Below are 24,793 nucleotides of genomic sequence, written 5' to 3' on the forward strand. Positions count from 1 at the left end.
ACGAAAATAAAAATGACAATAAAAATATTAGAAAAACATGAGAAGAAAAAAACAGAATAGAAAAGAATAGAAATTGTACGTGTACAACGAAAGTGTGGGTGCTCCAAACAGACTGTAAATAGTAGACAGCAGGAATTTAAACAGCTAAAAAAATATTAAGAAGAAACAGTATAATAATTCATAAAATAAAAATATAAATGATTTCAAAAGTGACTATATTAGTTACTAGAAACAGCCTTTGCAAATAAAAAAAACCTGAATGAATAAAATTAAAATTCACACCTAAATCTTGCTTTCATTATCAAAATAACGTTTCATCATTCTCTCGAGATTCAAAGATTTTTACTGTCAGTTTGCTGCGTGTACAGGACATCCAGCAAAAATGAAATGCTGTTTCTCTCACACACCGTAAAGAAGAATTAAGAGGCAAGAAAGATAAAGGACACTCTAGCAAAATATATAAAAGTCAAACACATTTACAGTGCAGTAGTTCAAGATATAAATAAATACTTTATGCCAAGTAAAGAACATAATAAATAAATAACACTGCATCTGCTGATTGATAGTGATTTCATACTTAATATGTGCCTTATGCTTTTAATAATAGAAATACAAAGTTTACTTGATAAAGACTTTATTAAAACACTTATGGAACAGACTTTATGCTCTTTAGAGGCTTTGAACCAGAAATGTAAAACCAATAACAAAACACCAAACAAAAGACAACAGTTGACTTTGTTACATAAATACAATAAATACTTTCTAAAAAAAATGAGATAAACAACATTTGGTACAAACAGCAAGCTTGAAATGAAAACACAGTTTCAGAGTGATTACAGAGCAGCTGCTCTGGTGGGATGTTCACAGCTGGGAAATCTCAAAGAGAAACCACGTTCATCTTTAAATAATAAACTATAACTTATACACACTTTCATTTGTTCTTTTTTTTAATGTATGCACTTTCCTAATTTATCATCCATTTTTATGTCACCTTAATTTTAACATTTCAATGCATAATGCCATTGTTTCATGTCATATTTTTATATTTGATGTCACTTATATATTTAATGATTCATCAGTGTCTCATTTTTATTAATAATCCAACCACGTATTTAATATTTCTTATTTTCAGTTTAATTTCATTCTCATCTTTTATTTTTTTGTCACTTTTCTTTCATAATGCCACTTTCTATATGATCATTTCTTTATTTCATGTCTTTTTCTTTCATTTTGAAAGCTTTGGTTTTCAATATACATTACATAAGAGTTATGCTTTATCTGAATTTCTACTACACCTTTTATCTATTTTACCATAGTAACTTTGACTCAGCGGGGAGCAAACCCTGCCAAACACCCACGCTGCATTAATGTGTATACGCATGCTGCACAGCCAATTTTATTTAAATTCAACTCAAAGCATTTTTATGTTTGAAGCCCACCAATATCATAAATCTGTCCCATAACCTCTGTCTTCCCTCAAATCAGAAGAAAATCTCCACAAAAAAAGTTTAAAAGTGTCTTTTTTTCAGTAGGAAGTTTTTAGTTTATATAAAGATATCTAATATGCAGCAATTTGAGTCTTAAAAATGTTTTCTCACAAAGAAATGATCAAAAAACTTTGGTGCAGTTTATCCAGGCAGATTGTTTGTTTCACATAGAAACGTTTATGCTGATGTGAGATTTTACTCATGCAGGTCAAAGCAATGCTCAGCGCTGACTCTTTAAAGTGACAGGAAGCAGAAATAACGTTTAACCAGTAACATGGTGGGTAATGAAGAAGAACGAAGGCAGCGTGCAGGCCTGTTTGTGCTGTTTGTCACTTTAAACCTGAACCAAAAGTCCCATCAACAGCTTTTTAAAGTCTGTGAAAATATGACAGCGTATCGAGACTATTGAAGGTTAAGGGAAAATCACAGTATTTAAACTCCTTTTGAAACGTAGTTTGTTGTTTCTCTTAATGACTGGAAAGCTGTTGCTTGTGTTCTAACATTTCCTTTTAAAGATATTTAAACAAATTGAAAGATATAAATTTTACCTACATTTTACTTGGAAATTGTTAAATTAGATGTTTTTCCCATCATAAAAATTCTGTTTTCCTTTTCTTTCTTGTGTTGATATTATTTTTCCCCCACAAATCATACATGTGTGTTTCTCAGAATTGTATGACTTTAATCTCAGGATTTCTTCTTGCTTTACCCAGTCGCTCAGTTTCTCTGTTTGTATTTCTTTACCTTTAGTAATTCGCTCTCATTGTAATGGACACGAACATTCAGGTAGGAAAAATATAAAAAACAAATAAATGTTAATAGATGAACACATTTATTTATCTTCTATCATTTGCTTAGAAATAACAGAACTACAGGGCGTCTGGTCGCTGTTAATGTGACAGTTTGAGAAAGTGGAAAACAGAGTTCAGAGAACAGGTTACTTACCTGAAGCTGAATACTTTTTCACTTTGATCATAATATAATCCCCAGAGAAAAATAAGTCATATATGGTGTGGACTGATAATAAAATCACCCAACCTGCCAAAGAGAAATAAATTCCATCCAAATGGGGCTACAGAGAGTGTATGAAGTGCACAATAGTCCTGTTACTGGACTTTAAAAATCATCCACGTCCTGTTAACTCTGTTGTATAAACTGCAGAAAACTCTGACAGCGACTTCTGGAAGTATAGAAGACTTAAGGCAAACAAAACAACCCCTGCCTCGCAGCTGATATTAGACCTGGACCAGCAAGTCGCCACCTCAAACCCCTGGTAAGCTGGAGGAGAAATAAATTCATGTGCATCACCGAGATCTTGAATAAATAAGGAGAGCTGGAGACTCTGCTCAGCACTGTTTCTAAGTGTTTATTTAGGAGCTCCCTGCTTTTTACACGAAACCCCTGCAGCTATGCACACTTGGCAGTTGGCAGGCAGAAGGCCATGGTGGAGGGAGGCACCAGGATGTCAGTGAAGATGGGTCGGTATCCGACGGGAAGAGGGGGAGCGCTCTGCTCCAGCAAATCCAGTACAGCCCCTTTGATGTCCCGAGAGACGTCGCCTCGGATTTCCAGCAGCACGGACACGTGCTCCTCACTGAGAGAACAAACACAAAATCTTTTTCTACATTATTCACCAAAGGAAATGGACTGGTTCTTACACAGCACTCAAAGCACCTTACACAACTCACCTCATTCACACAAGCTCTTAGGTCTATGTAAGTGCTTTCTATGTAACATTCACACACATTCATGCTCCGATGGATGCTTGGGGTAAGTATCCTGCTCAAGGATATTTGGCTTGGGCAGGGATCGACCCGCAAACCTTGCGATTAGCAGATGACCTGCTCTACTTCCTGAGTTACAGCCAGATCATTTTAAATCGTATGGCATCGCTTTGATGATACCTTTTCTTTCACAATGTCACTTGATTTTAGCTTTTCCTTCTACAATGTTTATGCTTTTGATCATTCTGTTTTATATATGAGTTTATTTATTTCGCATTGATTTTTCTCACCTTTTCACCTGACAGCGTTACTTTAATTCAGACCATTTCATTTTATCTAAAATCAAAATTTTATTTAATTCACATCACCTTATTATACTCTTTTTTCCATAAATGTCACACTTTATGCCTTGTTTAATATCATGCCTCATGTCTCACAGCCTGAAAGTGAGTATAGACTAAGTATAAAAACTAAATGTCAGGCTTTGTCCGTGTGCAAACCTGTGTGGTGAGAAACAATAAAAAAGATTAAAGACTTTAGATGTGCTTAAAGAACTTTAAACCCTCCTGCTGTCATCTCACAGAGGTCTGAGAGATCTTCCACCAACGGTGATGCTAATTTCTAGAGGCCTGATTGGTCAGCAGGCAGCGAGTTCGTGTTATGGCTCTGTTCAGTCTGGGTTTTTCGTTTTGCAGCTTTGTTCAGGTAAGTTATTTTCCTACTCCTGTGGTGCGTGCAATCATAAAAAAGGCTTTTCTCCTTTGAAACGTGCTGACTGACTGATTATGAGATGAATTAAACCTCAGAAACAACCCAAAGACTTCTTGAAACATCCCGTTTTGTCTGCTCACTTTGGAAGAATTTGTTCTGTTGTTTGTTGTTTCTTCACTCACTGAACAACCAAAGACAATCAGGGCTGTGGCAGCTTTATTAAAGACGGTGTTTCTGAAAGCTGACGTATGACGTCTACAATACAACTTTCTTCTGAACAACACTGGCAGTATTTGTTTTACACATCAAGCTTACAGAATGAGCAGCAGTTAGGGTGGAGGAGGTGCTGATTACCTGATGTCAGGATATTTGGCTGCAAGTCCAGACACCTCCAGTGTGAGCATGTTGGGGTCTTTGAGGCGGATGAATTCGGCCAGGACAGGGAGTAAGGCCAAAGGGTTCACTTCAGGTGCTGACCCTTCACCTTCCTGCTGAGACAGATCGATGCACGTGTGGCTTTGAGTGATCGCGCACGGACAGGTATGAATATTCTGTGGAAATTATTCAGTTAAGACATCGCAGCAGACGAAAACACGATTCTCATGCAGTACAACGGCAAACTATATGTATACGAATACCCCAAAGTGCTCAATGTTAAATAAATAAATCAGTAAATAAAATACTTATGTATGATTTTTCTACTCAGCGTGTTATTATCAAAGAAACTTATTTGACCACTTCTTTAAAAATAATTGTTCTACCAATGAATTTATTAATTAATTTGTAGTTAACAATAAAAGTATTAGAAGTATTTAATTTTGTCATGCAGTAATTCATATTACGTTTCTATTTCACAATATAGCTTTAAAAATGTGTTTATTTCATAAAGCTATAATCCCACGTTTCATCTTTTTTTAACTTTGTTCGTTTCATTTATATATTTTTATTTCTACATTTTTCCATTTTTTTCTCAATTTCTTTATGTTATGTCATATTTTAGTTTTATTATACTTTAGATTATTCAATTTAAAAAAAAATTCATCATATATTGTTTAAATGTTCAAAAATTAGTTAAATTGTACGTCAATGTTTATCTAATTATGCATTTGTAATTTCATGATTCACATGATTACTTTTCTACTTTTACATCCTTTGATTTGGTCTCTTTTTTTATGTTAATCTTATTTTAATTATTTCATTTTTATTTCAAACTATCACTTGATTTTGTTCCATTTCATTTCATTTTTATGTCCTTGTTCATTTTATAATGTTACATGTCATGTGTATTTTGTTAATCTGTTAAATTAATTGAATATTGACCAGCACGGGCCTAAATAAAATACATTTTATTGTAGTATGAGTAATGTAGTACTCATATTTCTACAAAGTCTCAACCTTAACATACTGATATTGTTCAGTGTTACATAACCTGGTACAGTTTTCTGAATCATGTGTAATAATATTGTGTAATAGTACTTTATACCCACCAGGCTGTGGAAGATTTCTCTGAACAGCTGGTCGTCCTGAAGCATCTGCTGAGCGAGCTGCCTCCTCTCCTCGCCACTACGACACACCAGCCTCTTCTGCATCAGAGCCCTGACGTACTCCACCACCATCAGCCACTGGGCCTCTTCCTGCAGACGCTGTACACACAGAATGTATAAAATAAATATGCACTATGAGACTTATTCCTGTCTTTGGAGGTTATTTACACTTTCTTCGGTTATTAGGTTCTGTACCTTTAGACCACCTTTACCCTCGACACACACAGTACATTTCTAAACCGCTCTCTGAATCTGATACCTGCCGGCAGGGAGGCCGAACGCGCAAGTACAGCTCCAGGTGACGCTCCAGGACGCGGCAAAGTTTGGGGGTCGGGTCTCCCTGAGCCAGCCAGGGTCGGGTGAGCAGGCCTGGGAGGAAAGGCTTCAAATCCAGCAAGAGCTGATCCATGACAAGCCGGCACGCCCGCCGCACCGCCCGGTCCAGAGCTGCCAGAGGGTTAGGAGGAGTGCGAGTGAACTGGCCTGCCGACTGGGACGACTGCTGCTGCTGCAGGCTCTCCGTGGACTTCCTGCACCGACAGTGAACAACGATTAATCCTCTCTGAGACCACACACATCTTTGCTCCTCAAATCGATCTAACTGTTCACTGCACCGATCTGGCAGGTCACTACAGCTGTCTCATACGGCACTAAACAAGCTGTTTTTAGGACACTCAGATTCCGTGCCATGATCTTCATCTCTGGAAAACTGAAAGGCGGTGCTTCGAGGCTCCTGAAATTAATCACATTTAGAGCAAATACCGTTTCACAGGCGCAGCTATTCACTGTGTCTCACATGACATACACCCTCATGTTGTGATGGTCTGTTTGCTTGCTTATAACGTTTCCATGCCGATGGGTGGAGCAGAACATCAGCTCAACTGGAGTGTTTCCTCAATTAAACTCCACCCTTCCTCAGACCATCAGCGGCTTTTCTTTCACACAGATCTTTGCTTTGTGCCACTCAACATGTCCAGATACACACGTCATCATTACTGATGATTCTCACCTCACAGTTAGGTTTTTCTTTGTCTATTTTTAATTTGATACCAAGATAAATTAGTATTTAGTGGCCTTCACCCTGTATCTTCCTCTTTTGTCATGGCTTTAGAGCCAAGCCAGTGTGCAGAAAATTACATTACGACAGTTAATTATTAATGGCTAACTGTTGTGTGACTTATAGCTAAACTCATAATAAAGATCAGGACTCAACCTGTGCATCGGGATTATGTCCAAAGTCTAAAAATATGCAAAGGAACCACTACTGCATGTAGAGGCACTGGGATGTCTTTGCTTCAGAACTTCCCAGTGGAATTCTTCCATTTCTATTTAAGTTTTTTCAAAGTGATATTAAGAAATAATAAGTGACCCCACACCATCAAATGATGGATCGATTCAACATGAGAGCACTGAGAGTGTGCACGTCCTGGAGCATTTATCAATCAGAAGCTCCTGTGTGTGGTGACTACTTACTTCCACACCTGCACTGATCTTCCACTACAAACTTACTTGAGGATGATGCAGTTGCTGATGGAGGCCAGCAGATAGTGGAGGTAGAACTTATTTTTGCTGTTGCTCAGATCCCTGCGATGCTCCTTTCCGAATTCCACCAGAGCTTCACGAAACCTGGAGGTTAAAGTAGATGTAATGATTCACAAAATTATTGCAAAAGGAAACCTCCGGAGCTGAAAAATGCAGCAGGGAGAGCATAAACTGTAGTTCTTCTAACTTCCCACTAGAGGCATGCTCCAAAAAAAGAGTCAACCCCAACAGACTAATGAATCCAGCTGGATACTGGATTTAGGGGCATATCCATGCTGACTGAAAGGTATCCTGACAGAGGTGGCATGAGCTGATCCATGCTTGCTAGGCCTCACCTCTGTTAAGTGGAGTCATTAACCTGAACCTTCTACCACACTGGCTATTCTGCTTTGACTTTGAGGCATTCTCTTCTAGAGAAACTGGGACATTTTCTCTTTTTGGACCATTTTCTTTAAACCCTAGAGATGGATGTTTGATGTTTGATGTGACTGAAAGTCTCAGAGCAGTTTGAACCTTAGCAGGTCACCTTGACCATGTTTGTATGTCTAAATCCACTGAGTTGTTTTCGTGATTGTTTGTTAATAAGCAGTTAAACAGGAGCATCTACTGAAATGACTGGTGAGTGTACAAAGCAGCAATAAGGAAATGATAAAACTTGATCTGACTTGAAGTCTACAAACAGTGTAACCTGGTCTAAAGAGCAAATACTAAGCAAAAGCTGGGTGCAGTATGTTCAGGAGCACAGACACACAACGTCCATGCGCACACACCTGTTCAGGAGGTTCTCCATCTCATACAGTCCCATCTGTATAGTCTGATCTCGCAGGGACTCGCCGATCATCAGAGCCACCCGGGCGTTCTCCTCCAGCATCTACCACCGTGACACACAAATCCACACAAAATACACAGCATAGTTATATAAAACACTCCGAGAAGTCCACACCAACTCTACATTCAGTGGGGAACTTGAACTAAGTTTAATAGCAGAGAATGTGAGATCTTTGTTTCTGCCAGTGCATTTCCAAGAAGCACATAATTTCATTACATACAGAATCTGCAGGGTGTGGACAGGGATGAAGATCATCATTGTGATTACATTATCACGTGATTACATTATCCAGCTCCAAAACCAGGACAGAATCCACAGTCATGCTGCATGCGAGGATTGTGAGATGCTCATTTAAAGGTTTATTAAAGAAACTTTCAAATGTGTAAAATTTGCTCCACGTCATGGATCTGTGATTGTATTTATCTGATGTTTTTATAGCACTGGTTACCTGTGTGATGATTGTGGGCAGGCTTGTTTGGTAGAAGCCCTCATGGTCTGTATCTGGCTCCTGGTCCCTCTGCCAGTCCTGCAGCTCCACCTGCAGAGCTTTGTGCATCCATTCAGATACACTCTTCTACAGCAGCAATGACACACACACACACACACACACACACACACACACACACACACACACACACACACACACACACACACACACACACTATGTGTACTTAATGCAACAACACAGACAGTTTCAATATATAAAACATCTGTCTTCTGTATATGCAGACTGTATCCAGTGCTCACCCGAACACTCTGCACGTATTTGCTCTGCAGCTGCTCGAGTCCCTCCGTGGAGATTAGAGGCCTCAGCTCTTCTCTCTCCATCTCCGTCACCAGCTCAGGATGACCCATCATGTCCGGGCTGCCAAAACAAGACTGCCACGTTCAGATTTTAGTGGCTTTAATAGTCATTGTAATGAAGTATTAATGAACTCGCGGCTTCTTGTGACATTAATGGCTGAACGTGGGTTTGCAGAGTTCAGCCAAAGGGTGGCGTTTCATGCTAATAAAAGTCCATAACTTCACAGTAATAACAAAACAGAGATTTGAAAGAAAAGTTTTGTATCTCTTGTTTCTTCTTTCTTCCAATCTTGTGATTAGCTCAAGATTAAAATCTTCCAAACTGCTGCTTAGAAATATCCTGAAAAACTCTAAAAAACTTTATGGTAACAGAGAAAGGATAAAATACAGATTCTGATCACGAGCCTCACCTGTTGTAGATGTGCAGCACCCAGTTGAGCACAGCGAAGATTTCACCGCTCTCCAGGTCCCAGCTGCTAACCTAGGCCACAAATATCACTTACATGTAGACAGTGATGGTGGTCGGTGTTTAAAAAAACACTGACCTGGACAGAAGAAGACAGATCTGTAGTATTCATGATGAGGTGGCATTGTTCATTTCACCGACCTGTGTCAGGTGGGCATGTAAACAGCGGTGGCTGGCCCTCAAGTAGGCTCCAGTCAGCTTGTATTGTTGCGGGACGCAGTGCTCCAGCAGGTGGCGTACGGTGGCCAGGTCGGCCATGATGCCGTGCTGCAGTGCAGAGAGGTGACCTGCCAGACCCGGACCACGTGTGTGCAGATAGGAAACACTGCGAAACCGCGCCGCCACCGCCTCCTCTAGTACCTGGGAGTATGAGTGAACTGAGACATACATTTGTATATTCAAAAGCAGAAACTTGGTAACAGTGTTTGTATCAGGTGCCGCTGACCTTGAAGAAGCACGCTCTCCAGCAGCGAGGTCGTCCAGGGGGTAGGGGCCTGCTGTTGCCTCCGCCGCCTCCCCTCTCCTCCAGCAGAGTTTGGTCCAGCGCCTCCTCCCGCTCCACAATCCTCACAGCGGATACAAACGGCGTGGGGTTTTGTCGGGCCAGAGCCAGAGCACTGCTCACCACCGCCCACAGCTCCTTCCCTGCAGCGCCAGGATGAATGTGGAGTATGAAGATATCAGGTTTCAACCAGCAGACTTTGTGCTTTCATCATCAGGACCACAGAAGCTGGGATTAAAGATTTTATTAAAGCTGCTAATACCCAATGGCACTCTTTCCATGACACTGCTTTTTCTACACGCTTCTTTGATGTATTCTTGCTTTAGAAAAGTCAACTGTAAAGCTTATTGCATATCCTGGGTGCATACTAAATATCGCTGAATGTTATCATTTGTTTTCTTTTATCAATAAAGATTTTTTAAAGGTTTCTTTCCAGAACAAAACTGGTTGCTACAGCTGCAAATGCCTGAAGGTCAGTTATTTAAAACCATGTCTCAACAACTTTAAGCAACTTATATGAATGAATGGTCTTTTTTTTTTTTACAGAAACATGTAAATCTGATTAACAGTGATGTGTTGTTAGGCTGCTAGGAGAGGAACTTTAACAAAAAATGATGGTTGAGCTTGAACAGATTTTCCCATATCTTAATGAGTTCCTCACCCAGTGCATCGACCAGGTGCCGGACTCCAGAGAAATATTTGGCCACCACTTCCTGGTCTTCAGTGCTGAGTGCACCTCCTGCGGCCTTGTTGAGCTGCCATAGAATATCATCCTGCAAGTACTCCAGATCCATCAGCTTGGCATGGGCCTCCAACAGCCGCCGGGACTCCACCAGGCGCTCTGTCTCCATCACCATGCTACGCACTGGGCAATAGAGAGTATGTGGAGGTGGTTTACATGGAACTATAAGAATTACCAAAAGAATTATTAAACATGAAAAGGTTTACACTGCGCTATAGTTTCTGTATGAAGTCATTATGAGTGGATATCCCGTAATACGGTCATCATAGCTGACGGTGACATCAGAAGCCCCACCCACCTGCCATTTAAACATGGCTGCAAAGGGCAGCCAATCAGAACACCTCTTTTAGGCACGCAGACATACCTCTGAATATCAGGCAGAAAAATAAGGGGATTTTCCAACCAGCAATAGCGTAAATGTCATATTCACACACTTTTAAAGCTTTTAAGGCGTCAGCATGGAAAACTCAGTATCCTTAAAATACACATTAGAGCAGTGGGACACCTTTTTTATATGTTTTCAAATCAAAAACACACAGAAACAAACAAAGTCACAGTAAATTTGCCAAAATGCATCAATGTAAATGTTTTATGGTGTTAGTGTCAGCTTTCAAATAGTTTTCCTGAAATCCTGTTCCAGCATAAAACTGTGTAAAATGATGTCATCTCTAGATTTAAAGTCCTTTCATGTCAAATTAAAACCAGTTATAATAATCTGCTCATCATATAACAGGATTAAGGCAAATGTATGCATGTATGTATGCAAAGCGTGATGACAGGGACATCTACGTTAGTCACTTTCGTCATGGGATCCTACTTTCATCCACACAGCTGCTTCTCACCGGAGTAAAGTCGTGGCAGGTTGCTAACGGCAGTGAGGAGCTGACTGTGGTTTGCAGACACCTCTCTCAGTCTCTCCAGAGATCTTCCCCCCTCTGTGTTTTGATCAGACTCCAGTCCAGCTTTCTTCAAATCACGTGACACTTCCCTCAGCTCAGTCCGGGCCTCGCGGAGCTGCTCCAGACCCCAGCCCACTCCCTCCAGGTACGACTGGACCATGGACTGGAAAGAAAGGGATTGCAGTGTTAATGTTAGGTCTATTTACAAAAAACGGAAAAACAGCAAAACTTTTCCTCTGTCCTTCCACCTCCCTACATGCCATCTTTCTTGTGATTGGATGTAACGGGACTAAAAACCCTCCTGAAGGTTTTCGTGATTTTTGGTCAGCAGTGGTTTTCTCCTTGGAACTTTTCTATGGATGCCATTTTTTTCCTCGTCTCTTACTGAAGAATCATGAACTCTGACCTCTACCGAGACAAGTGAGGCCTGCAGGTCTTTGATGTTGTTCTGGGTTCTTTTGTGACCTCGTGGATGAGTCATCGACGAACTTTTAGGGTAATTATCAACACCACTGTTCCAAGTGGTGTTGATAATGATTCAGTGGAGTCCCAAAGTCTTAGAAATATCTTTCTTTTCCAGACTAATAGACATCAGTGACTTTGTTTCTCACTTGTCTCTTTAGATTGCAGAATGATGTGCTGTTCATTGAAATCTCAAGTGATTTCTTGAGTCGGCAGGTCTGGTGGTAATCAGTCCAGGGTGTGGCAACGGAACTTGAACTCAGCTTTCCAAGATAAAAAATCAAAGTTAATTCATGATTTAAGAAGAGGGGCAGGTAGCTTTGGATAGCTTTTTTCACCTCAGTAAATAAAATCATTACTTTAAAAACACATTTTCTGTTGAACTGGGTTATAACTATAATTACAACTTATTTGATGACCTGAAACATTTAAGTGTGACGAATAAGAAAAAAAGAAAGAAATCAAGAAGGGGGCAAATATTTTTTGCAGCACTGTATGCAACAGAAAATAAGGAAGAGTAGATTAGGTTTCTTTTATGTGCCTTATTGGGATAATTTAAACTGCTTTAAACTACTGCTCCATTATTGTGCATTGATGCGTACTTGTGGACTGTGTTGTCACCTTCAGTCTGGTGTGAACGGACGCTGTCCTCTGACTTTCTCTCTTCCTGTATTGACTGAGTCGCTCCAGATGTTCAGGCCGACAGAAAACACCCGACGCCCACTTCAGGGCAGCGCCGCGGGCCAAACACTCTGCCCTCTCCACCTCAGGCCACACCTCAGGCTGTGGCACCATGTCTGAGAGACAAAGAGAAGAAAATATCAGGCAGGGAGATATAGTGAAGCAACTCGCCCATAAAGAGGCAGGCCTGCCCTTAAGCATACTCTGTTTTATTGTCTTTTCAAGCTGTAATTTACACCATGAACATCACAGTGTTGAAACTTGTGACTGAGACGATAAACTCTTTTACTGAAGTCATAGAGGAAGTGAGCAGCAGGTTGATTCCTCCTGGCCTTTCTGTTCTGTTCCAGTCTGTTGTGTTTGAAACACCCCCTGTTGGCCATTAGATAGAATGCAGGTTTAATTAACTTCAGCCCTCAAAGCTACAAACATCTTTTATATACAGTCAGTGTCACACACACCGCAAAGAGGCGTGTTTTATCCACTACTTGCTTCTAGCACAAGATATATTAAAAATACTAAGTTCTAACTTCATGTTTGGGTAAAATGTAAAGAATAAAAATTACATTTTATTTTTATATATAAAAGACTCTGAGCCGTGTTAGTAAGCTGCTGAGCCATCCTGTGTCACTAGAACAGCTTCAAAGCTCAAAGTCTCAGGACTCCACAGGAACACCACTCTTCCAAAACATATCCCCTCATTTGGTATTTTGATGTTCCAAAATCTCCCTTAGGTGTTTAGTGAATCTCATTTTCATTTTCTCATATCATTTTCATCCTCATCAAAGCATTGAGCCCTTATGTCCTATCAGTGGGGGGCATTATAATCCTGGAAATGACCACTATCAGAAATGTTTCATCACAGGGAATAATTTTGTTCTGAGTTGTCGTTGCACATTTCTCTAAGAGGACAAGAAAACACAAACAAAGGTTTAAGTTCACCGTTTATTATATTACGTTGATCTGTTTTAATCTGCACGCGCCAACTTATACTGCATTAGACATGTCAGAGAAGTTCTAGCTTTGCAGTAGTAAATTATGGATGTTAGTTAAACTATTATGTATGTTTTATTATAATAAGATGTTCTACATTTGTTCCATTTTATTTCCATCTCAGTTCAGCCACTGAGATTCTGTTTTATTTTTTACCTCTATGTTGGAATAACAAAGCTAAGAAACAACACGTCGGGTGTGTTGCTGCATTGACATGACTTTCACTCGGTAATGCTTGATTGATACAACGGCAATAAATCTATGCATACAGTGCAAGTAATTTTAACATTTAATTCTGTGTTTTTTAAGTATTTACAATTATTGTTTTTCTTTTGCAAACTTTTATTTTTGAATAAATATTACTTCCTACCACTGTTATCCTGTCAGGGCAAGCAAGGCAAGCAGTGCTTTCCTCATCAAATCTAAAAATAGATGCAAATTGAAAAACAGTGATTTTTCCTTTCACTTTGATCTTAAAGCTTCTCATCTATTTGTGCTAATTTTGTGCTCATCTCCCATTAACAATGCAGGAGCTGGGCAAGTGGAAGACAGCAGCTTTTTTTCTGGTGGATAAACTCTGGTTTTCGCTGACGGGACGGGAGTGTGTGAAACAATCTGGCTCAGCCTTCACTGCTCTGAGATCAGCTATGACATGCACTACATATGGAAACACAGCTAGCAATAGCAACTAAATGAGCTTTAGTGATTTAGCATCAGTGATGAGTTTGGTCTTGCTAACCACCTTGGCCAGCATGAGTCATGTAGAGTAAAAAAGTTGTTAATAACTTCTTACATTAGCAAGAAAAGCTGTGACGACGGTAGAGAGGGGAAGGCAGCTCTGACCATAAAATAGGCAAGTTGACTAGGTGCAGTGTCAACAGTGCTTTTAAATAAGTATCTATGAGAATGTCTGACAGTATTTAATTTAACCAGCTGGTTTGCCAACACTCCACATGACATGATGGAGTTGGAAAACAGAATCTAATGAGACAAGGGGAAATAAAACTAAACAAAATGCACATGAGATAAGAGACTAGCAAAATAAAACAGGAAGTAACAAACATCCAAACAATGACACTAATATACAAACTAGTCACTAATGGGAACGCTAAGAAAAAACAAAGGAAAACCCTGTATAATCTGATCTCTAAGTAAAATACTAACTGCTACCCATACACCACACTAAAGTCAAAGGTCAAGAGTGTACAAAGAGGGATACAAAGAGGGGCATTAAATAAAGGATTAAAAAGTCCGCAACTAAAAAAATTCCAAAAGCCAACGGGCAGGGTCAAAAAACCAGGATCATGACACAACATTCATATTTTAATATTGAGAGTTAACCGTGACAGATACTACTCAAGTCTCTGTTCGCCTTACTGCAAAACTCACCGCATGCCACCGCTTCCTACCCACACCTTCCAAATCAAGGAAATGATAAAAGTCTGCTCGGTCACATGGTATTAAAGATGGGAGGTCAGCACAGTCAAGGGGAGCGGACACACAGCAGAGCAAGGGGGGAAGCAACAAGGGGGACCAAGTGAAAGCTGCTCTCCATCTGATCGAAAAGGACCTCTCTTGTCCTCCCTTTCTTTACACCTTCCTTAAAAATTGTAATAAGTCCGTTTGATAGTAATATTTTAACACAGTTTATTAATTAGCTCAAGGACAGTACCTATATGAAAAAATAATGCTAGCTGGTGCTCTTCTTTGTACATAAATACTTCCCTTCCTTTAAGTGTAAAAAAACATATTCAGAAACTGTCCATGAGCCACAAGCCGTACAACCGTAAACTCAAGTGAAAAACATCACTCCCTCAGGTTTTCCATATTGAATCATCTACAATATAGAGATCACAGTGGAAAGGCAAAAAAATATGTACTTTATTTCTTCTTGATTCAAACAAAATGTTTGATTAAAACAATATTTAACATTTAAGGCAACTTCACTCCTACGCAGTAACGCTAGCACCACAACAAAAGGGAGAGTGAGACATTTAATTCATGTGAGTAACGACTTACTCAGTGACTTCACTGCAGTTTTCACACCTGGCAAAGCAATCCAGTGGACCCATCATCTAAAGAGTCCAATAAACTCAGTAACAAAACGAAAATGCTTGATTCCATATAACAGCTGAGAATCAAATAATACAGCATAAAGTTAAAATATTCAACTTGTATAAACATTTAACTTCATCGATTGAGGGAAAAGGAATCTGACATATTTTAACATTTATTTTATTTATTTATTTATTTATTTTTTACCTCTGATAACTTTCTTGTGCTTGCAGTGGATCAAACAGTATATTTTGTCCCCCAGAAAACCAGAGCTCACGTCCTCATTTTAATATTGATCAGACCAACAGAGGCAGCTGTGTACCGTCAAAGGTTTCTGTTTGACTTAAAAACACTTTCCCCTGCAACACTCAAGATACTTCTGGTATCCCGCGGTTCTTTACAGCAAAAGAACTGTGTGTTTGTTTGTGTGTTTCTTACAGAGGAATAAACACACAAAACAAGAAAACTTTAAAGTGCAAGCGGAAATGCAGAGACAACATGTTAAACGCCTTATACTCACTGGGTGTGACTATAGTTCAGGGCTATTACCATCATGAGATTAGCTGCGTTACTACAGGGAACAGTATTTGATCATATTTAGACAAACTGGGCTCCAAATGAACGAGTGATTCTAAATGTCACAGTTTAAAATCATTTGAAGGAAGTTTTGAAAGCTGGTCACAACCTTTCCCATGACAGAGGAGCTTGAATTGGCTCGATTATGTGCTAGAAGAGAAGTTTCACTCCCTCGGCAGCGTCATTATTTCTGTCACAGCAGCTCTGCTTCAGAGAAATGCTCGTGCAGAAATGTGCAGTGATGAGATTTGTTCCCAGCTGGGAAGCAGCCTGTCAAGAGCGATTATGGATTGCCTCACTTAATGTTTTTTTTAATCGCTTTCTCATTTACCAGCACAAGAAAAGTACACTCTGATTTTGTTACGGCTCCCAAAGCTGCCCCCAAATATTCTCCCATAATTTTCTCTGAATGTTCAGTATTGAGCTACCCACCACAGAACATTACATTCAGTGAGGAAAAATACAGACTTCTTATGAGATTTTTATTTTGGAGAGCTGGTGAACTTTCGCTTATTATACCATTAACACAGCTTTGACTTTAAAGCCTTATTAATCAAAATGTAATGAAGACAGAGGAAATAATATAAATAATAGATACAATTTAACAAACTGAGTACCAACACAGAGAAACCTAACCCCTATTTACACTTTCCTAGAATATAGTTATCGTCAATACACTTTGCAGATAAACCTTCATATCAACCCTCAGAAATTATAGATAAAACATCCCCCAAAAGGTTGACTCTGTTCATCTGGACGTAGCGTTTTCAGTAGGAGAAACGTTTCGTCACTCATCCAAATGACTTCTTCAGTCTCAGCTCTCTGCAGGTTTCCCAAACTTTATAACGAGTACATTTGCACAATGACTGAAACCAGCACCACTGAAGGAACAATGGGCTGTGAGGTCAGTTTCTTCATTAATAGGCAAATTGCCATGACCACTGATCAAAGACCATTGGTCCACCCCAAGGATCGAATCCCTCGACACAAACAGAGTAACATAGTGTACGCTGTTAAGTGCCAGGAGGATTGCCAGGATTTGTACATTGAGGAACCCAAACAATCTCTGGCGAAGCGGATGGCACAACACAGAAGAGCCACCTCGATTGGGGAAACCTGCAGTCAGCTGAGACTGAAGAAGTCACTTAGATGAGTGACAAAACTTTTCTCCCACAAAACGCTACGTCCAGATAAACAGAATCAACTTTTTTGGGGGGCGGATTTCCTTACTGGATGATTGAGCATGCATCAAGACATAAATACAACACTGAGCGGGCCACAGCAGATCATCTGCCTGCATCTCACAATGTCCCTGACATCCTCCTCTACATGTCCTCCTTCACTAATTCCACAAAGCTTGTCTGAGGTCTTCCTTTTTCCCTCCTGCCACATTTATCATCCTCTGTGAAATATATCTCTTCTATCGAGTCTAAAAATGGCATCATACACATGACCCCCTGTCTCTTGGGTGAAAGATCAGGTGATTCCAAGACTTCAGTGAAGTGACAAGAATCAGGATTCTTGTCTTCCTTGTATATAGTAAAAAGAGACAATGCCTAAAAATGTACATAGCTTCCAGCATATCCCGAGTTACCCAACAATTCGGGAATGGGAAGTGCTGCGCAGTCAAACAATTCTCCCTGTCCCAATGGAGGGACTATTTTATAGCCCAGACTCTTTGTGTTGTGCCTGTCAGGTAAGCAGGATATCATATCTCATCTGTGAGTCAGCTAGAACACAGTTAGTCACATGACTGCCTCAATTGGAATTACACAACATAATTGGTCTTAATGGAATAATGTACTGGTTAGTGACTCAGCAGACAGCAATGTGCTACGCTGGGTCGCCTGGCTTTCTGGCACTCTGGAGGTTGAAAGGTTACAGATCTGCAGCACAATGGACAATATGATCGTTAACTGCCGACGGCGATTAGACAGACCTGATTCATAACGATTTTGCAAAGATTGCAGAAAATGATTTACTGCTGATTTTATATGAGAAGATCCTGATGAGTTTAAAGCTGCTACTTAATGTTCAGTAGTTGGTCTAAAAGTCAAATATAAGTGGAAAGGAGTGAGATCAATTTAGCTGACATTTTCAGATGGCTGCAACTAAAGATGCTGTTTCTTATCATATATGTGTGATAAGAAAACCAAGAAGGTACAAACAACAAAAACATGCTGATGCAGAAGCTACAGTGTTTTCAATCCACATCGACTCCAATCCTCTATCTGAAGAGGCACTTTCCCCTTAATAACAACCGTATGGTGAGTGATTTCTTTTTAAATCACTCACCAGACTGGATACTGTTAGGTTGGCCTCACCTCTTCTAATTTCCTGAGCTGGAACTCTCAACCAGGTTTGTGCTGTTTGGACCATTTTAATGGAATTATGTGACAAGGAATATGACCCACAGTGTGTCCAAGAAGCTTGTGCTTTAGTTCAATCTAGCATTTTGTGTTTTTTGCAGTTTTTTATATTACTTAGCATAACATAACTAAATAGCAGGTATCTGTGTCTGTGCACTCATTCAGTTTATGCCAGGAGCTTGCTAACCGAGCTAACTTAGAGCTCCAAAATGTAGACTTCATGTAGCGGGTGGCTGCATACATCTACATTTGTGGGTCATTGTTCTCAGCATATCTGAGATTTCTGACATTAAACACAACAGCACACGGTCACTTCAGCAGCTGCAGTGGAGCTTTCAGTTATACAAGATCTTTAAAGCCCTCGTGAAATGGATATTTGAACATTCACAGGTTTGAAATTGCGTCATGAGAAAATTAAACTTTTATACCCAAACACAGTTGGAGAGTCTGTAGTTTTCTCGCCCCCCAGCAGAAACACTGGACACAGGGAGAATCCTGTATCTCACAAGCACTGGCTTCTTCAATATTTCATCAGTCACTACAAATCAATCCATCAGTGTGAGGCAAACTCCTCTGGTGTGTTCATTCATTTCTCTCACAGAGAAGTAAGAGTGCAGCCTCACGCACAGCTTTGTTTTGGTTCTAGCTGTTAAGAGGCTTTAGAAGAAGTGGGTGTTGGCCACAGTCAAGCAGTGTGTGTGTGTGTGTGTGTGTGTGTGTGTGTCCCATTACCTTCTGGTTTGTCACCACCATTCTTCTGATCCCCAGCTGACATTGGAGTTCAGTTTTTAGCCGCCCATCCACCCGACGAGTCTCCTTTTCCCCTGAGGGCCGGTGCTGAAGGTGCCCAGGGCGCAGATCTGATGGAAGACAGTGAAGGAAGACACTGATGAGGAAGAGGAGAGGAGGAAGCAGAAGAAGAAGGAGAAGGAGAAGAAAGGGTGGAGGAGAGAAGGCACATATCCATTCTACTGAAGGCTTTCCTCTTTTCCTCTCTCTCACACACATACACTCTCTCTCCAGACACATCCTCTGCTGAGAGGCCGGCAGGAAAGGAGGGGGAGTTAAAGGAAGAGAATAATGCCTGAGGGTGGAAAGAGAGGGGAGGGAGGGGGAGAAAGGGAGGGTATAGGGTGATGTGCTGCTTTCAGGAGCCTGTGCAGAAGATGGTAAATGCTGTTAGAGGTGATTGTTTCTAGTTTTATAGCCAACAAAACAATTGCAAATAAATAGTTGATTATTAGCGTTTTCTTTCAACTAGAGGAATTGAATTTCATTTTTACAACAGTCCGTCATACCTTTTTTACTTTTTTAAAGGTAAAGACCCCATGATGTTAGAGAGAACCCCAGTAATTAGAAGATTCCCCGTGAGCAGCACTTGCCAATAGTGGGGAGGAAAAACTCCCCTTTAAAAGGAAGTGACGTCGAACAGAACTCGACTCAGGGAGTTCAGGGTGAGGAGACAATACAGGAGACATAATGGTAAAAGTGGTAGTAATAACAACATATAAACACATGTGGAGTGAAAAGAAGGTGGAGGATGTCTTATGTCGAGTGGTACGATCCCACAAAGCACACTGGGAGGACTTATGAAGTTTATCTAATGAGTTAAACTGACTGCAGTTCATGGCGAGCAGTATGATAGAGGCAAACCCATGTTTGCACAATTTAAAATATTTCAAAACATTTGGTGAAACACGGTGGCTCACAACAAAACATCAGCTGGACTGTTGATCATGTCGTTACATGACAAAGAACAAAGGAGAGGGCTTCAGATATTTCCTCTCTGTTATTCTGAATCATTAATTTGCCAAACATGCATGTCTTTGGAGTGTTGGAGAAAGCTGGATTACCTGGAGAGAACCCAGGTAGATAATGGATTTGAATCAAGGACCTTCTTTCTGGGCGGCAAAAGCACTAACCACTGCACCACCATGCTGCCGCCATCACTACCAAATCACATGAACTATCCTAATAAAAAGAGAGCAAAGCATGAAACATCGAGTCACACCTTGAGGCGACTGTTGTTGTGGTTTGGTGCTGTATAAATAAAATTCAGTGAACTAAATTAAGAGGAGGATATACTCAACCATGGCCACATCCATCATTTGGACCTGGAAACATATCATTAGATCATCAGTTAACAAGTGGATCACAGCACAAGTACCAGCGATAACCAAAAACTTTGGCAGAAAGAAAAGTTTGATATGTCATCTTAAAACTACAGAGGCTGTCTGTTTCCTCAACCCAACTGGGAGCAACTGATACCCAAAGTCTCTGCCACCCATTCTACTTTTTGAACCTCAAAGAAGTGGACAGTCTGAAACTATCAAACTATGAGGTCTTTAGGATATGATGGGGCTTAATCATTCAAGAGTTGTGTTAATTAAGGATTTTAAATTCTAGATTTAACAGGCACCAAGAGGTACTGCGTGAAATGGATAAGAGCTACAAAACAAGACAACAAGATCAAGAATAAATGCACAAATTTAACTGAAACTTCAGTACTTAGAGTTTTTGCTTCACCCAGCTGTTGGTGATATGTCGCACCTATAAACACATCGCTGCTTAACCCATGTGTTATCAAATAACACTGTATCCCATGGTACACTTCAGTCACAACACTGAAACGATTGTTTGTTATGGCATCTTAAAAATGTCCCATGTGACGCGAAAGCATCACAAGGGAAAGATGACGAGGGGAGGAGAGCAGGAAAACAATCCAGATGGTGGCACATGGGGTGGGGGTGGGGGGGCACAGCGAATGGACCTGGTGTTCCAGAGGACCCCCCCCCCCCCCAGGAGTCTGAGAGTCTCCTCGACTCAAAGGGAAACCACTTAACAGAAGAAACAATGTATAGTGCACAAGTCATTATCTTACAACCCAGTGGAAAAGAACAGAGCCAACAAGTAATGGAGTCCTTGATGAGTAGTGTTGTATTGGAAGGCACTTTGTAGGTGTCTCAGATGATTTAGTCAAGTTCTGGATAAACTGTTGTGGAACAAAATGTGTTGAAAATTTCCACTCAACAAAAACAGCACGTGTCATTGACCCTCTCTGATCCTCTGCAGCTGTCTCACCAGTACCGGCTACTGCCCCCGAGGACAGTTTGTTTATTTGCGGACCAGTTGAGTCCTCTGACCCCGCCGCCCTGTTTACGCCTCCAAGCTTCCCGGACCTCTTCACAACACAGCGAGGAGCGTGCCAAGTGGCCCCGTGGCCGGAGCCAGCACAAACACAGTCTCCCATCATCTTTTGGTGCTGCATTACTGATTTCCTCAAGCGAGTTTAGCATTTCGGCACGGGTGCTCTGCAGATCGAATAACAAACCAAACTGAAACGGACTTTGAGAAAGGCTGAGAATGACTGATGTGGCCTGTTTAATGTGTGAGAGCTGCATCTCCAAACAAAGAATCAGACGTGGATTGCACCAGGTGAAGTTTTTTTTAGCCACATTTCTTTGTGGACTTGAGAAATGTTTTGAATCTACTAGAGTAGCTTTCCTGAAGTTTAATGAGGTCTAACGATCGCATTAGATATATCTATTCTCTATGACATCACACAGAGTCAAAAGTAGAACAAGCTGAAGTCTGAGCTTTTGGTTCACACGGATGAAGAAAAGACAATAAGACAAAAAAGCAGTAGCTTCCCTTTTAGAGCATCTTTTTCCTTACTCGAAATAAACGTTTTCCACAAATGGCCTCCAGAGTGTGCAAATCTGTCACCACTGGGTCGGTATTTCAGTGTTCGCTCAGCTTTTGAAAATATTCCATTGACCCACCTCAGCCCATCGAGGGTCCGGAGCAGTGTGGGTGTAACTTTCTCTTTGATGGTTCGCTGAAATCGCACATACCCAGAAAACTGACTGGATTTCTTTTGAATCTCTGGTGAGATGTGAGATGAGTGATAGCTGGTGTGCAGTGTTTATGAGCTACAACTAAAATCACTTTTTAATGCTTCCTTATGCAGCAGGCTGACAAAAAAGGGGAGATATATATGTAAATCAGCTGTATTGTGAATATAGCTGTATATAGAAGATGGAAAAGGCTACCAGGCCTGAAACTTGAAGTCAGTGAGGAAGAAATTTAAATGGATTACTTCTGATGCCCAGCAGAAGGCAAAACTCTGATTGCAAAAAGAGCTCAATGAGGAAAACAAAAGGCCACTTTACTTACTTTAAAGTCTTATTTATTAAACATCAGCTTCATTTAGTAAAAGCTGGTTCCATTTCAAGCCAAAAAGACTTTTTTTTAAAATAAATGCTTCAGTCAGAATCAGCTCACTTGTGATATCTGGTGTCGACAGACTGAGATCAGAAAAATGCAAAATGAACCTTCACAAACTAATAACTCTTCCAGATCTTTAAAAGAGAGTTTGTCTTTAAAAACACCATCCCATTGTTGCATGATCTCTAGAAACACTACCTGCGTAGGTTTCATATTATTTTTCACAAGTTTTATTAGCATAGATCTTTGCATTAGCTACTAGACTGTATATAAAAGATAGCAGTAGTCCCTGCAATATTGTCCACTACTTTGGAACTTTGAAGCTTTAACATTAGTGTTTTGGCTGCCAGCATATTGACTTCTTTGGAGCCAGAACTAGGGTTGCCAACTCCCTGAAAAATAAATAAGGGACACCTCGTGGCCAGGGCCGGGCAACCCAGTTGTCTTCACCCTTCCCAGTGTGGTAGCTCTTTTTTGTGTGTGTGAAATTATTTTTTAACCATTTGACTTGAATTTGATTTAAGCAGATGCATATTCTTTGTGATATGACCATATGGGAAACAAATGATCATTTAGCCATTTATTTGTAGCTCAAAATGACAACATTAACACAGTAAAACAGGTCTCTTTCTTAAACAGAAGCCTGTCATGCTTAACTTTTGAGAATATAAGTAAATCTTTCTTTAAAAGAACTCTGTCCTGCTTAACTTAAAATTATATAAATTAATAGAAAGCAATAGAACGAAAAATATTCTTGTAACTGTGCACATATAGTGCATTTAGTACAATTGGCTTCAGCTGAGGTATTATTTCAGCTTTTCTAAAGCTAATCAGCTGCTCCTGTTTGTAAACCCGCTTGTTCCCATGATTACGCATCTTAACTCATCATCATTATTCATCTATGTATTACTTTTATGTATTAGTCATCTATTTGTTGTAATCATCTATCCTTGCAGTTGTTTATTACACAAAATAAATTATATTATCACACTTCTGGCCACATAGCGCTGATATTCACTGCACATGCCCATATTAACCTTAACCAGAGGGTTTAAAAAACAAACCAGTGTTTACATACCATATCTGCTTCGGCCTGGTGGACAAAAAATTGGTTAAGGGTTCCCCGAGCTTTCACGCCCCTCATGTTCTTCATGTGCCCACCATTAGAAGCATGCCTATGGAAAAAGTGCGCCGGCACACAGTGCAGTGCGCTTTATAGGTGTTATGGTGACCTTTTCCAGCCAGGTGTTTCCCTTTTCCCATTCCTCCCTGTGCTTTTGCAGCCTTTTTTTCTTTCTCTGAGCGAACAAACATTGCTGCTCTAATGCTGGGCTCACACTGTGCGATTTTTGGCATATTTTGAGACGATTTTTGAGTCGTGCGACCGATTTGGTGATCGGCCCAATTTTGGCCTTCATCGTGCATCGTGTAGTATACGTGGGGTAACGAGAAGCGATTAACACCTCGAGCAGCTCCCGATCATCAATCGCTCGTGAGCCGCTCACACTGCTCACGCGCAAACACGTAAACGTCGGTGAAAAAGACGGAGCAGCACGGCTGTGCAGCGTGTGATCTGGACACAAGCGATGGAGGCACAACTTGTAGAACTTTGGAAAGCTCATCCGAGCCTTTTCGATGTGGCATCACAAAATTATCACGACCACAACAACCGTGAAAATAGTTGGATTTACATCGCTGCTCATTCACAGCCTGATCAATGTTTTTCATTAGCAATTTAGCAAAGTTGATGGTGGTGTGTCTGTGTGAGTGAAAGACAGGGAGAGCGACAGATTTTCTGTTATAACCTTCATGTTATGGAGGCACAGTGTGAGCACTCAGGTCGCATCAGAGCATCGGGCGGTATAGTGTGAGACCTGCATCGTGACCTACCAACTTCTAACCCCTGCGAGTCAATCGTGCAGTTTGAGCAGGAGCTGAATAACGTGACTGAAAAAAATCGCACAGTGTCTGCCCAGCTTTAGGTGTACTGTCGTCCGAGACTTGCACCGCAGTGTCGGCGTTTGTTTCCCTGTTGGCCATGCTTCTTGTTGTGGTCATCTGTTGTCTTCCGGTATTTTCTCCGCAAGCGACCTTTCCTCGACCAATGAGATGAGCGGTAATCTGAATTGTCATAAGTGTGCTGTCAGCTCATTGGTCACAAAGCAGGAGAGGGGCTGGGA

At 40.6% G+C, this 24,793-nt stretch overlaps 1 protein-coding gene across 4 annotated transcripts; it reads right to left on the reverse strand.

The window, feature by feature from the left end:
• Positions 1 to 1,045: 1,045 nt before the first annotated feature.
• Positions 1,046 to 24,793, reverse strand: exoc3l1 (exocyst complex component 3-like 1). 4 transcript variants are annotated; one of them, XM_086301982.1, is made up of 16 exons: positions 23,692 to 24,793; positions 19,119 to 19,246; positions 12,334 to 12,509; positions 11,194 to 11,413; positions 10,271 to 10,474; positions 9,553 to 9,752; positions 9,249 to 9,467; positions 9,052 to 9,122; positions 8,585 to 8,702; positions 8,286 to 8,411; positions 7,779 to 7,879; positions 6,976 to 7,092; positions 5,726 to 5,996; positions 5,410 to 5,565; positions 4,277 to 4,413; positions 1,046 to 3,081 (listed from the first exon to the last, which is right to left on the reverse strand). In XM_086301982.1, the coding sequence occupies exons 2-16, from the start codon at positions 19,159 to 19,161 to the stop codon at positions 2,895 to 2,897; spliced, it is 2,346 nt and encodes a 781-aa protein (XP_086158108.1). In that variant the 5' UTR covers positions 19,162 to 19,246; positions 23,692 to 24,793; the 3' UTR covers positions 1,046 to 2,894. The 4 variants fall into 4 exon arrangements, with proteins under 4 accessions (XP_086158108.1, XP_086158107.1, XP_086158109.1 ...); XM_086301981.1 differs by lacking the exon at positions 23,692 to 24,793 and having other exon boundaries at positions 19,119 to 19,422; XM_086301983.1 differs by lacking the exon at positions 23,692 to 24,793 and having other exon boundaries at positions 4,277 to 4,410; positions 19,119 to 19,421.

Source organism: Aulonocara sp. 'chitande type north' Nkhata Bay, linkage group LG7 (assembly GCF_057382095.1).
Source record: "Aulonocara sp. 'chitande type north' Nkhata Bay isolate Kocher_YH1m ecotype deep benthic linkage group LG7, A_spYH_male_GT1.1, whole genome shotgun sequence".
In the NCBI taxonomy this organism is placed as follows: domain Eukaryota; kingdom Metazoa; phylum Chordata; class Actinopteri; order Cichliformes; family Cichlidae; genus Aulonocara; species Aulonocara sp. 'chitande type north' Nkhata Bay.